At 37.3% G+C, this 13,531-nt stretch overlaps 1 protein-coding gene across 1 annotated transcript; it reads left to right on the top strand.

Moving 5' to 3' along the window:
• The first annotated feature begins 1,462 nt into the window (after positions 1 to 1,462).
• Positions 1,463 to 13,012, top strand: rps6ka2 (ribosomal protein S6 kinase, polypeptide 2). The gene is made up of 22 exons (XM_077712435.1): positions 1,463 to 1,876; positions 3,970 to 4,086; positions 4,238 to 4,319; positions 4,893 to 4,973; positions 5,219 to 5,298; positions 5,455 to 5,561; positions 6,130 to 6,167; positions 6,250 to 6,392; positions 6,859 to 6,929; positions 7,276 to 7,364; positions 8,075 to 8,139; positions 8,716 to 8,818; positions 8,914 to 9,059; positions 9,158 to 9,280; positions 9,538 to 9,627; positions 9,732 to 9,890; positions 10,028 to 10,189; positions 10,344 to 10,420; positions 10,553 to 10,670; positions 10,757 to 10,813; positions 11,329 to 11,409; positions 11,599 to 13,012. Exons 1-22 carry the CDS (start codon positions 1,772 to 1,774, stop codon positions 11,746 to 11,748), a joined length of 2,244 nt encoding a protein of 747 aa, XP_077568561.1. The 5' UTR covers positions 1,463 to 1,771; the 3' UTR covers positions 11,749 to 13,012.
• The last annotated feature ends 519 nt before the right edge of the window (positions 13,013 to 13,531 follow it).

Here is a 13,531-nt window from a genome sequence, read left to right as displayed (position 1 = left end):
TTTTGTGTTTGTTTATCTTCTTTGTAATAGGAAAAACAAAAGGGTCCTTCTTCATTATTCTAAACAGCCACTTCATTTTGTCCACATTTAAAATCGAATAAATGTGCCTTAGGAAATAAAGACCAATACAAAGGATAGAAAATGCTCCATTATGTTTGGTCAAATCCCTAATTAAAAATATTTAACAGGTCCAGTGGTCTAAAATTAACACTGAATATAGTAAAATATAATATCTCCACTTTATCCTACATGCATATAAAAAATGCATGATTGTTTTTCTATTTTTGCCTAGTTTATAATTACAAAGTGGAAGGGAAGTGTCAAATAATGTCAAGTTTTATGATACAGCTCTTGTAGTGGATCTCACTAGACTATTGTAGTAACTTACATGAGCATGGTATTGTGCTGATGATGTTTTTCTGTATGTATCGTCTTTGTCTGTATGGATATTAATATTGTGATCTCCTTATGACTTTAATCCTATCTACACATAGACACCATGTCCATAATCTCTTTCATAAGCTGTTGCAAACTGTTTCAACTTTGCAGATATACCTTACAGTGCTTGATATTAGTATTTTATTTATTTTAAACATTCTTAATTTATTTCAGGGCTTTGCAGGTGAAGAGGTATAGTTAGGAATTTCTACAACAACTAACCATTGTCATTTAACATGTTGTTCACATTCAGAGAATCTACGTAGACATGAACTATAACATTCCTGAAATAATGGCATTAACCATTAGTAGGGCATTACTTTAGCTCTGGCTGGCGTTGAAAGTGTGAGACATTCAATTCTTTAAAACTGGGAGAGGTGATTTCTTACCATATTTCCCAGTCAAAACGGTTTGGGTGTATACCCCCATCAATGGCACTGAAACATTATCATTCACATCCATTCAATCCTATTTAAATGTATATCTAAGGGTGATAATTACAGGCAATAAATTAAATGCTTTGACATTTTAAGAAAGCACTGACACAAATCACCCATAATATGAAATTACCATAAAATAATCACTTATCATTTTAAGGGTTAAACCTGTCATCATCAAAAGTGGGATTTGCTCCATGATCACTTGACTCGGGTAACGGGCAAGGTCCATTATTTACCCCATACTTACATTAAATAACCTCTCAGCCCTTGGTTATGTAATACTGCAGCTATGCAAAGCTGCTGATGTGACAGCTCCGTGCAACACACACACACACACACACACACACACACACACACACACGCACACACTGTTTCACACACGACAGCTTTGCATGGTCTAATCAATCATATCGATTAATCAAACCATTACATCACATTCCTTTCCACTGGTTGTTCTGTTTCCCATGTTCAATATACAGTATTTTCACTCACGCCTGCACTGCACGCAGTGTGTCTGTCTCTCCATCAGTGTGAGGTTAAATGAGAAGGGATGCAGGGAGGGGTGGAGGGTGGTTAGGGGGGTTACAAACAAGGTGACACCACGTGATTCCACCAGCTGTTGCTGTATGCTGCTGGAAGCAGAAAGAGGTGGGAGAGGATGAACACACACACACACCGCACACGCATGGGAAATTGACTCCTTCGTAGATAGATGCAACCCACCAAAGGAGACAATCGGAGGGCATATGGAAATGATGGTGAAATGTAAACGCGTCAAGAACGATTCAGCAGAGGAACCACTTGGCTGTTAGTGAGACGTCTGAATCCGCTCGATCGTGCGGAGAAGAAATGCGCGTCGCAAACGGGCTAGATGTGCATGTCTGATCGTTACCATGGATACCAGCATGCGAAAATTCACAGTAAGGAGATGGTTTTCTATTTACCTGAAGAACAAGGCCGCCCGGAACAAGAACACAGCAGGATTTTGTCAATTAGAGGTAGGTCCTTTATGTATATGGCCATTATAACACATCTCAAATGTGTGATTTACAATCCTGTCATATGTGATAAGCATCCCAAAATTCCAGGAGGGCTAACAGACCTTGGATGCCCTTATTGGATTAGAAGCTAAATTAAGGAAAGCATCAATCAGTTAATTGTTTGTTTATTTACTAATGAACAGAGTAATTGCCATTTTCAGTAATTCCTAAACACAACATTTGCGGCTTTTGGTAACTTTATATGGCTTGAACATTTCCGACTGTGTCTTTATAATATATGTTAGTGACTTGCAAGGGCAAACTGATGAGCTATTTTCACAAATTGTGGCATTTCACTACCAAAACATTGGATGAGGATTCCTTCACTCATTTTCTGAATTGCTTCGCCTCACAAGGGAAGCGGGGGGTGCTGGAACCTATCCCAGTTAACAATGGGCACCAGGCGGGGGACACCCTGAATTGGTGGTTAGCCAATTACAGAGCCCAAGGAGACGGACAGCCAGTCACATTCATACCTAGGGGTAATTTAGAGTGTTCAAAAAGCCTACAATACTTGTTTTGGGGATGTGGGAGGAAACCGGATACCCAGAGTACACCCACTCAAGCCCTGGGGAGAATTTTGATGGGGATGTCAACAAATAAAGTTGACATCAGTAGTTTGCATATTCAAATACAATAACAAAACCCCTGTGTTTAACGGTTTTCACATAGAAATTGAGACTGTTTGTGAAATGTGCATTGCATATTTGTTGCTGGAATATTCAATTCTGAATTGTAAGCATCGTGCCAGTGCTGCAGTCTTTTTTGTTGTGGAATGGCATAAGGCGTGAGGTCACTATATGCTGCAGTCTCACCAATGTCGTTGTATGTCCGGAGTCCAGGACATCTCAGTAAAGGGCCAGTGCTTTGCCTGAGAGAGATAGAGAGGGATAGAGAGAGAGGCAGTCCTCTCAGAAATGCAATCAGACAGATGAGCAAACAGGCGGGCAGGCAGCTTGATAGATAAATGGATCCAGACAGATTGATTCAATGGATGCCACTGCAATAGAGTTCTATTTATAGCCTAAACAGATCAGAGCAGAGCAGGGTGGCAGCATGCTGTTTCACGGTGCACTTTGTATTTTTGGTATATAAATAGAAGGGGGAACAAAAGATGCTTAAGCTGTGAGGAAATATAGGGAGAAAATAAAACATTTTATTTGATGCCTTGTGTATGTGGTTACTGTATTATGTCGATTGTAATGGCGTTGATTTTTTTTCATTTGTTTTTGTTTGGGTGGTTAATTTTGACTGAACAAATTTAAAATATTAGTGAGTGAAGAAAGCCAAAGCAGACCATAATTCATTTGTATCTTGTTTTAACACCAGTTTACAGTAAAGGAGAAGATAGATAAAGATATAAATGGGGATTAATATATTGTACCTATATCTGGTAATGTCATCCATCATAGATTTTATGGCTCATTTGAATTGATTAAATCGACATTTTAGGCAATAGTGTTGCATTGTAGATTGGCAGTTGATCATATGCTTGACTAAGAAGACTGATTGGGATGAAAAAATTCCTTCGCATTATGCTTCATCATCAGTCCCTTTGAGATCATTAGGATTGTTGCATAAAGTTTTCAAGTATTGGATAGATACACTCACCCTAAGATGAATCGATCTTCAATTTAGTTACTCTTCATTAATATGGTTCTTAAATAAACATCATAATTACACGCAATTTAAAGTAGTGGTGATTAAGTATGTCCATGTACCTTAATTATTGATATTCTGAAGATATTTTAAACAATATTAGTTCGTAATGCCTTCCCTTGGGACCTTAAATTGTTTACTGGGAACGGTTATCAGTGTACAAGGTAAGGTTCATAAAATCCAAGGTTGAATGAGTTAGGAAGAACAACCTTGAAATATCCTCAGGATGAATCACAGCAGCTATAAACTGATGACTACATCGATAGTTCTCTGGATGTATAAGCCAAAACTTTACCTTGCAGGTTTACCTTGCTTACCTTTATATTTTTATAAGTTCATTTCAACAACAATGATCATACCGTGACTGTCTTATTTCATTTTTTTTACATCAGGATGACAGCATACTCAAGGAGTTTGACATAAGCCACCATGTTAAAGAAGGCTTTGAGAAAGCGGACCCTTCTCAGTTCCAGCTCCTTAAGGTGCTTGGACAGGGATCCTATGGAAAGGTACACAGTGTTATAAGCAGATGTATACTTTTTACAGTTAATACTATCATTCAAATACTATTCCATGACATCTAGCTAGGTATTAGCTCCCAAGTGAGTCAAAGATGAGAGTTGTTCCTAACAGTGTTAATGAAAAATATATATATTTCAGGTGTTTTTGGTGAGAAAGATCCGAGGTGTGGACAGAGGACAACTTTATGCAATGAAAGTACTGAAGAAAGCCACACTTAAAGGTATGGTGGTAGATTAGTTTAAGATGTCATTAAGTTCAACAGTGTAATGAAGAGCAAAATATGTGAAGTAAAATTAAGGAGTATTTCCAACATGGTTGTTTTTTAAAATTTTACCCATGCAATTATCTACAGTAGTTGTTTAAAAAAAATGAATGGCAAATATTCATTGAATGGTGTTATCTGAACCCAGGGTGCCCTACATTGAAGGGGATTTGTGCCATAGAGGTTAATTCTTACTTTTTTTTATATACAGATAAACTGCAATTGAATGGGATTATTGTCAATGAGAATGCAACGTTATTGTGAATGAATGAGCCAAAGTTGTCTTGTGTTGACTCGTTGTCTTTACACTACGGCATTCTTTAATCCTCTTAACCGGCACCCCATTGAATTTAAGTGCTCTTGTCTTGAGACGGATGGGGATGTGGTAACGTTGTGTTTGTATTTCCCACTAAGCAGCATAGCATGAGATGAGTCTAATCCTAATTATTGTTTTTTAATCAAGTAAATGCAATTTCATCTCCTGTGTTTCACATTCACCACAGCTCAAATGTCTCCTTATATCCTTTCCAGTCCGGGACCGAGTGAGATCGAAGATGGAAAGAGACATTTTAGCAGAGGTCAACCATCCTTTTATAGTGAAATTGCATTATGGTAAGTCTGTCTTAATGCACCAACCCAACCCAACACAGCAAAAAATGTTTTTTGTTTTTGTTTTACTTGGAGCTGTTTTTGTTATAATGTTACCATGCTAGATGGAATATGTTCACTTTTTCACCTTTTCAACTTGAAATACGTCCTTACAAATAACACAGTGATTATACTAAAACCCTAACACAGTTTTTAAGCTCCAATGTGTCATATCTGGTTTGTGTGTGCGTGTCCCTGTGTGGGTGTAGCCTTCCAGACAGAAGGAAAGCTCTATCTAATCCTAGACTTTCTCCGAGGGGGGGACCTTTTCACTCGTCTGTCGAAAGAGGTTAGTTTGGTATCTGGCCGCCTTGTATAATGTCAAGTCTTTACACTTCAAGGTTTTTGTGTAACATAGAAAGTTGACATATTTATCCTGTAATTGTCAGCATGCATCATTATCATTTTTATTTATTTTTTGTATGTTTTTATGTATTAATTTCAGGTGATGTTTACAGAAGAAGATGTCAAGTTTTACCTTGCAGAGCTGGCGTTGGCCTTGCACCACCTACACAGTTTAGGAATTATCTACAGGGATCTCAAACCTGAAAAGTAATGACCACACAATTGGTTCTTACCTTGCAACCTCGGCCAAAGAGTTTGTGTTTCTTGCCAACTTAGTTTGACTGTCTGTCTGTAAGAATGCACAATCCACATTTTTAGCATTTAGTATTTAGTATTAGGGGGCTATGAAATTTATTCTGTAAATTAACCTGGTGTAAACAGTCCTCTCCAGTAAGAAATACATTAAAACATACTGTATATTGTGAAAAAGAGTGGATCCCACTTTAAAGGTTGATATATCACCATATAACACCATGTAAAATATATTGTCATAGCTCTATTAAAAAATAGGGACAGGGGGGCAAGCGAGGCCATCTACATGAACAGAAGATGTTTTGAAAAAGAATAATTGACTTTGACGTTGCCCTCAAAAAATCCAAAAATATAAACTCAACATAAATGTGATTATTTATTCATTCATTTTATAACATATCTCTGCTTAGCAGTGTTCTGAGAGATGCTTTTTTTTTGTTACATTGTCTTTGGCAGAGTTTTCTATTATTAGATCCCAGCCAATATTACAGATAAATATATCAATTTTGATCTTTCTCAACAGCATTCTTCTGGATGAAGAGGGACATATAAAGATAACTGGTAAGCCCATTCAGGTCCTTCTATTTTAACATTTTTTTTCTTCACCCTTCTTTAAATTTCGTCTTTTTTTTTGTTTCACAAGACTTTGGTTTGAGCAAGGAAGCCATCGACCATGACAAAAGAGCCTATTCTTTCTGTGGAACGATTGAGTATATGGCCCCAGAGGTGGTCAACAGGAGGGGACACACACAAAGTGCAGACTGGTGGTCTTTCGGGGTATTGATGGTAAGATTGTTTTTCACTTTTAGCCCAACTGTTACATTTCTTAATTTGCCTTTTGACTGGCAGAAAAAAATGCTTAATTGCCATCCATATCTGTGGGATTATGTCCTCCTGTCAGTTTCGGTAATCATGCATCTGCTTGTTTGTCAGTCAGTGGCTTAGTTGACTAATTTCAGAAAGGAGGTTAACATTCACTGACAGATGGTTGCCGCATCAGGGCATCGGGGAAGGGTGTCATCACTTAAAGCAAAAAGCCTATTCAAGCATTCCCGTGAACTATAACAAATTTGTAAAATGAATCTGGGAATTTCTCAAATTAAATATTTACTGGCGGCACTTTGCTCATTTGGATAGCACAACTGCCTTACAGCTCTGAGATTGAGCCCAAAATAGATGCCTTCACACTGAAGGGTGCTTGGGCACTGACTATAACTTACCTCAATGCCTTTTTTGATACTCTGTTTTACAGTTTGAGATGCTGACAGGATCGTTACCATTCCAAGGCAAAGATCGGAAGGAAACAATGGCCCTTATTTTAAAGTAAGATGAAATCTTTTTGTCACCATATTTTGTTTTTCTACAAATAATTAAAAAACTAATGAAAACATGATTTTAATAAGCATAGGGATACTTTAGTTGATTTATTGCAAGTGAATGTTAATCAGCCTTGTCTTGCAATAGTTCAGTAAATATAAATTGCTATCCTTGGCTGCAAAAGAAAAAACAGGCCAATTCATTTTTTTCTGTGATTTCCAATTTAATTTTATTTATATATAGTTGGTCAAGGTAATATTTCTCACCAATGTTGACCTTACAAAAATGCATTATGATCTACCTGTTATTTTTGTGATGTAATGTGTTGATGTTTATCTTTCCTTTTTTGAAGGGCCAAATTGGGAATGCCACAGTTCCTCAGTCCTGAAGTGCAGAGTTTATTACGAGCACTTTTCAAGAGAAACCCTGCAAACCGTCTAGGTATTTTGCACGCTGATATTGTTTTATTTTTAAGATACAGAAAACTGTCATTTTGGGACTATAAATAGCCAAAATGTCTCCTGCTTTGAAACCTGCAGTTCATAGTCCAATACATCTTATTTGTGTATTTTGACAATCTAATGAGCTCTATGTCTTTTGGCTCAAATATCCCATGACACACTATGGGCATCCATGAGTTTTATACATATATATATATAAACAAAATACCAGTTTTCTTCTGAAATATAATGACATGGGCTTATATTAGGATGTGTCAAAAATTGTGCTACATGCAATTGAGGGTGGAGACTTCCTGCAGTCCTTAACAGAATAAGCAATAAATAAAATACATGGATGCTGGATTCCATTCAGCATGACTTTACAGTTGTCCGATAAACAAGGTCAGGTGGGGCGTCAAAAGGTAAAAGCTGGTGATGCTTCAGCAATTTGAAAACAGTTCAAAACCAGTGAGTCATCTTGAAATAATCCTTTCACAGTTCAGCATCTATTTCCCTTAATATAATGGGTTTGTATGATGCAATCTGCACTTGAATAACATTTTCTTAGAAGTGTTGCTTGAAACCTTAGAAAGAAGGCAAGAGAATTACGTTGAAGTCAACTACGTATTACACAAAAATGGTTAATTTAGTATTGAATGGGCAGATGTATGAGCAATGCTATCTTACATTACATAAATGTGTGATTTACAGGTGCAGGGCCAGATGGAGTGGATGAACTGAAAAGTCACTGTTTCTTTGCATCAATCAACTGGAATGTGAGTGTGCGGGACTTTTTTCTTGAGGCAGCAGCAAAAAAAGACAGATTTTCAGAATGCAGGGAGTTTAAAACATTGTGCATGATGTATACTGTATAATTTATTTCACGAAATGTTAATAGCTTTATATTATCAAAATTATACCCTTCCATTGACAGGTGGCCACAATATGAAATCATAAGACATTTGACAGAATCCTCTACCCTCCATTTGTGCCAGTTTTCCACACTATATTTGTAACATGCTAATCCTCTTATCTTTAATAGCCTCTCTAGTCGAAAGTTTTATTAACAGCGATGGTGCAACCTTCCAAAACTCACTGAATGGCATGCTTTCTGATCACAACTAGCATAATGAAACAGCACGATAAAAATATATTTGAAGTCTGATAACCTTGATCGAAAGAGACCAGTGCATACAATTGACAGGTAGGTACCAATGAAAATGTTATTGTGAGAAAGTTTTAGTGTATTCCAAGAGTGAGGGACATCTAGAGGAAAGGAATAGTGTTACATACAAGTAAATTTGAGCGAGAAGTTAATGCTCAAATGAACTTTTTTCCCTTTCTTTCTTTAGAAGCTGTACAAGAAGGAGATTAGACCACCATTCAAACCAACTGTTGGAAGACCTGAAGACACTTTTCATTTTGACCCTGAATTCACTTCCAGAACACCTACGGGTAGCCTCAAAGAACACAATCAAGTCAATATATAGAAGAATCAAAGTCAAAATGTGTTCGATTTAACATAATTGTTTATGTCATTGCCAATCTAGACTCTCCTGGCATCCCACCCAGCACAAACACACACCAGCTATTCCGTGGTTTTAGTTTTGTTGCGACTAGTCAGAGTCAGGAACAAAGTGTGGCTAATGTTCTTCCAACCCACCAGGAGGGGAAAACCATAAATCCTATTGCACAGGTACACTGAGGAACATTGTCACTTAATTACGCTTTCAGCCTATAGGGTTATAATGATGACTAATATCAATAATAATGACTGCCTGTCTGTCTATGTAGCATCTCCGTGGTGACCTGGCATTTAGTGACATTTATGAGATGAAAGAGGATGTTGGCCAGGCAGCTAACTCAGTCTACAAGAGATGTCTTCATAGAGTGACTGCTGTGGAATATTCAGTTAAGGTAATAAACAAATGAATTACCTTGTCACACTATTTTTTAATAGGATGTAAAACGCTGATGTGCTTTTAAAACGAGGTCATTTTTCTGTACAAAAGGTTATTTATTAGAATGAATTTAAATTTGGAACATATCACTATCACATTTATTAATGTAACACTTCACATTTTTCTGAATGCAGCTTATTTAAATATTTATTTATTTACATTAGTATCCACACGTATAATTTTGTGATTCTGGCTATATCCTACATTTTGCAGATTATTGACAAAGGAAGGAAAGATCCATCTGAAGAAATTGAGATTCTATTAAGATATGGACAGCATCCTAATATCAACACATTAAAGGATGTAAGTTAAACACACACATGACGAAATTAATCTGATGTGACGCAAACTAGGTGAATGACCTCTGCAGGTATTTACAGTGCAACTTTTTTTTCTCTAATCTTTAGGTGTTTGATGATGGCCATTGCGTGCACCTGGTTCAGAATCTGTTGAGAGGAGGCGAACTGCTCGACAGAGTATTAACCGTGCCAAATTTTATAGAAAAAGATGCATCCGACATTATTTGCACGCTGAGCAAGACTGTCGAGTATTTACACTCGCAGGGGGTAAGATTCAGCAAAAATGTCATAATATATTTCAACTTATTTTCTTTTGGATATACAAAACATAACATTGAACACTGATCACATCTCTAAAGAAGGATAAAATATAAGAGTCAAATAAATGGAGTATCTTTTTCCAGGTTGTGCACCGGGACCTGAAACCCAGTAACATTTACTACACTGATGACAGAGGACTCCCAGAATGCCTGAGGATATGTGATTTTGGTTTTGCCAAACAGCTCCGGGCTGAAAATGGCTTACTAATGACTCCATGCTACACAGCAACATTCATGGCACCTGAGGTACATTAACTGCATTCATAATCATTTCCTGTGTAAACTCAATAACCCCATTGGAACTTGATTCAACCTTGGGTTAAGAGTTAAGTGAGAGCAGTTTAATGCCTACATGACTGTCCCCTTGTTTTTGCTTTTTGTTGTTGTTGTGCATATGCAGGTTCTAAAAAAGCAAGGGTATGATGCAGCATGTGACATTTGGAGCTTAGGGATCTTACTTTACACCATGATTGCAGGGTAAGCCGGCAAGTTTTTGCACTGTGCAGTGACAGCAATGTTGTTCTATTTTAGTAGGTTCCCAACCATGTTTTAAATATGCCGTCAAGCTTTTGAATGTTCCTCTGACCTGAATCTTTTCTTTTCCTGAAGTTTCAGTCCATTTGCCAGCAGTCCTGAAGATTCCGCTGAGGAAATTCTGGCTCAAATTGGCTGTGGTAAATTCATCACCAGTGGAGGCAACTGGGACCTGGTATCGGACGCTGCCAAGGTTAGAATCATGAATGTTTCTTGTGTACAGACAAATATTGTCTTTTTAACTGTGCCTCACGTGTTTCTGCATATGTTAAAAAAAAGGACATTGTGACCAAGATGCTCCACGTGGACCCCCATCAGCGCCTAACTGCACCCCAGGTATTTTCTGTCCCCGAAAAATTCTAGCTTTTAAGTTCACATCTCTCATTTCATTTTCTGAACCACTTGTGAGGGGTGCTGGAGCCTATCCCACCTGACTCTAGGCCAGAGGCGGGGGACAACCTGAATGGGTGGCCAGCTGATCACAGGGGACAATGAGATGACATCCATGCACACTCACACCCATACCTAGGGGCAATTGAGTGTCCAATCAGGCTACCATGCATGTTTTTGGAATGTGGGAGGAAACTGGAGTACCCAGATGAAACCCACACTGGCCCAGGGAGAACATGCACACTCCACACAGATGGGCGTAACTTGGATTTGAACCCAGGACCCCAGAGCTCTGAGGCTGACATGCTAACCACTTGCTCCACCAGGCCGAGGCGGCTTTTAAGTTCACTTTAAGAAAAAAAATGCATTTTTGCTTTTTACATCCAATACGCACATATTGTGTCCTGATGTTTATTTGTATATTAGGCCATTGTCTTAATATGTGATGTTATTTTTTTCAGGTCCTTCGCCACCCATGGATTGTAAGGAGGGATCAGCTCTCTGATAAAGTCCTCACAAGACAAGATGTGATCACTGTTAAGGTAGCCAACACCTACAACCACTACTACAACTATTGCTACTACTACCTCTACTACCACTGCTACTACACTAAATACTACAAGAAACGTTGACTACATTTAGACGTCATACTTGTTATGGCCATAAGATGGAAGCATATAACACTTATTAGAATATTTTGTGTTTTAACGTGGCTTACATCTGTCCATTAGGGGGCACTGTCTGCAACGTATTTGGCCTTGAGGCGCTGTAGTCCAGCTCCAGTCCTCGAACCTGTTCAGTCATCCTGCTTGGCCCAGCGGAGAGAACTGAAGAAAGTTGGGAGTACTGTGTCAACTTCAGACCTTAAAGATAAGGGATAGAGGCAGTAAATGGATAGTATCTGTAAGAGTCAATCTTTTTATTTCACGCTTGCCTCTGGAATTAGATAACGCCCCTAACACTAGATTGCAGTGGCCTTTGTCAGATGCACCAGTTTGCTCTCAGTTAGCATTTGAAAAATAAAACAACACACTGTGCTGCTTGATAATGAACAATAAAATAGAATCCATTACACTGCATTGCATCAAACTGAAGGTTTCTCAAATATTTGTAATATTAAAATTGCATTACACTGTATGAGAAGTGAAAGAATCTTCTGCACTTCATAAATGCCCAGTTAGGCACTTCATACATGTCCAGTTAATATAATAACTCATTACAATATAGTATATTTCACTTGTAGTGAGATGCAACTTATTTCATCACCTGACTGGTGGTCGAAATTAATAAAGTACTCAGCAGTATTTCTATCTACCCCATTATATGCACACCCAAAGTGTAAATATGCCAAAGTGAACTGAGTTAAAGGCACCAGCACAGTCACATTAAGCTCATTCGTAAGATGATGAGTTTCTATGGTTGTTCTCTTTAGTTAGTCTTACAAATAAACTAAAGTAAGTAGTCACTAATGTCTTATGGACCCATTAGTTGGGAAGGTTTTTACATTTGCCAAGTGATTTGTGTTCTTTTATGACATTATTTGATATAACAAGTAGTCACAGAAAGCATGGTCCTGCAATAAATAATGTTATTAATATTTTTTTAAACCCACAATTACTGTGTTTGTTATGACAGCCATTTAGGCTCTCATTTGCAAGTAGGTTTTGAGCGCTAAAACAATTGTGTGAATACTCTAAACCCCAGTGAGTGTAAATACAATGAATGCAAGCCGGTTTTGTAGATATGAGTTACATCCTTTGCCATGCAACGTGTCAGTAGAAATGTAGATTGAGATGCACACAATCACAATGTCTTATTAAAAATGGGATCTTTGGTGATCATTCTGGATGAATCAATTTGCACAGCGATATTGTTGTGCCAGTCATGACTTATATTTTGAACACGTTGTAATGTTGTATATATTGTTCATTCATTTACTGCAAACACTGTGGCAACAAATCACTAGGAAGGGGCTCAATTGTGAATAATTTGGTAATGTACAGTAAGAGTGTAAATATTGACCGTGCAGACTGTATAAATCACATTGTATGATTTATCAATACATAGGTGTAGATACCATATATACCTGGCTGATCATTGAAATGGTTGGTCAAGATGCCAAAGTTTTACAAATAAAGATTATCACAACAATGTTTGTCTACAGTATGTACTTTTATGCAGATTTGTTTCTCTCGCAAAAGAATGCACAATAAATAGGTGAAAAACATACTAGTTACATTGCACAAGAGTATAAGTCACATTTAATTTTTTAAAAAGCCTTACTATATATGGTCTTGTTTTCATTACTTTTTATAGATAGCCTTATGATGAATGGTTATTTTTTTAAGAAAGAAAAGCCATGCTACTATCTTTTTTAAATGAAAAACTCTTACTCTCATATGTGGTCTTTTTTAATTTAAATAAAAGCCTTAGTGGACATGGTCTACCTTTTAGTTTTAATGGAAAATAGCCTTACTATAGATTGTGTTTAAGAAAAAAAGCTTTACCACACACTGTCATTTTTAACAAATAAATGGCTTATTTTACACTGTCATATAAAAGTCAATAAATAAAAGCCTGACTATCCATAGTCTTTTTTTAGGGCGGGGGCTTAGTATACATCATTTTTTAACAAATAAAATCTTTAAAATACATGGGCTTTTT

Source organism: Stigmatopora nigra, chromosome 3, assembly GCF_051989575.1.
Source record: "Stigmatopora nigra isolate UIUO_SnigA chromosome 3, RoL_Snig_1.1, whole genome shotgun sequence".
NCBI classification, from domain to species: Eukaryota; Metazoa; Chordata; class Actinopteri; order Syngnathiformes; family Syngnathidae; genus Stigmatopora; species Stigmatopora nigra.
The sequence above is the reverse complement of the archived record's forward strand: the minus strand, read 5'-3'. Positions and strand labels throughout refer to the sequence as shown.

Coding starts and splice junctions, on each gene's coding strand:
- rps6ka2 (XM_077712435.1), top strand. CDS start 1,772: ATGGATACCAGCATGCGAAAATTCACAGTAAGGAGATGGTTTTCTATT. Junction 5,562..6,129: donor AGGGATCTCAAACCTGAAAA/GTAATGACCACA, acceptor CTTTCTCAACAG/CATTCTTCTGGATGAAGAGG. Junction 8,140..8,715: donor TTGCATCAATCAACTGGAAT/GTGAGTGTGCGG, acceptor TTCTTTCTTTAG/AAGCTGTACAAGAAGGAGAT.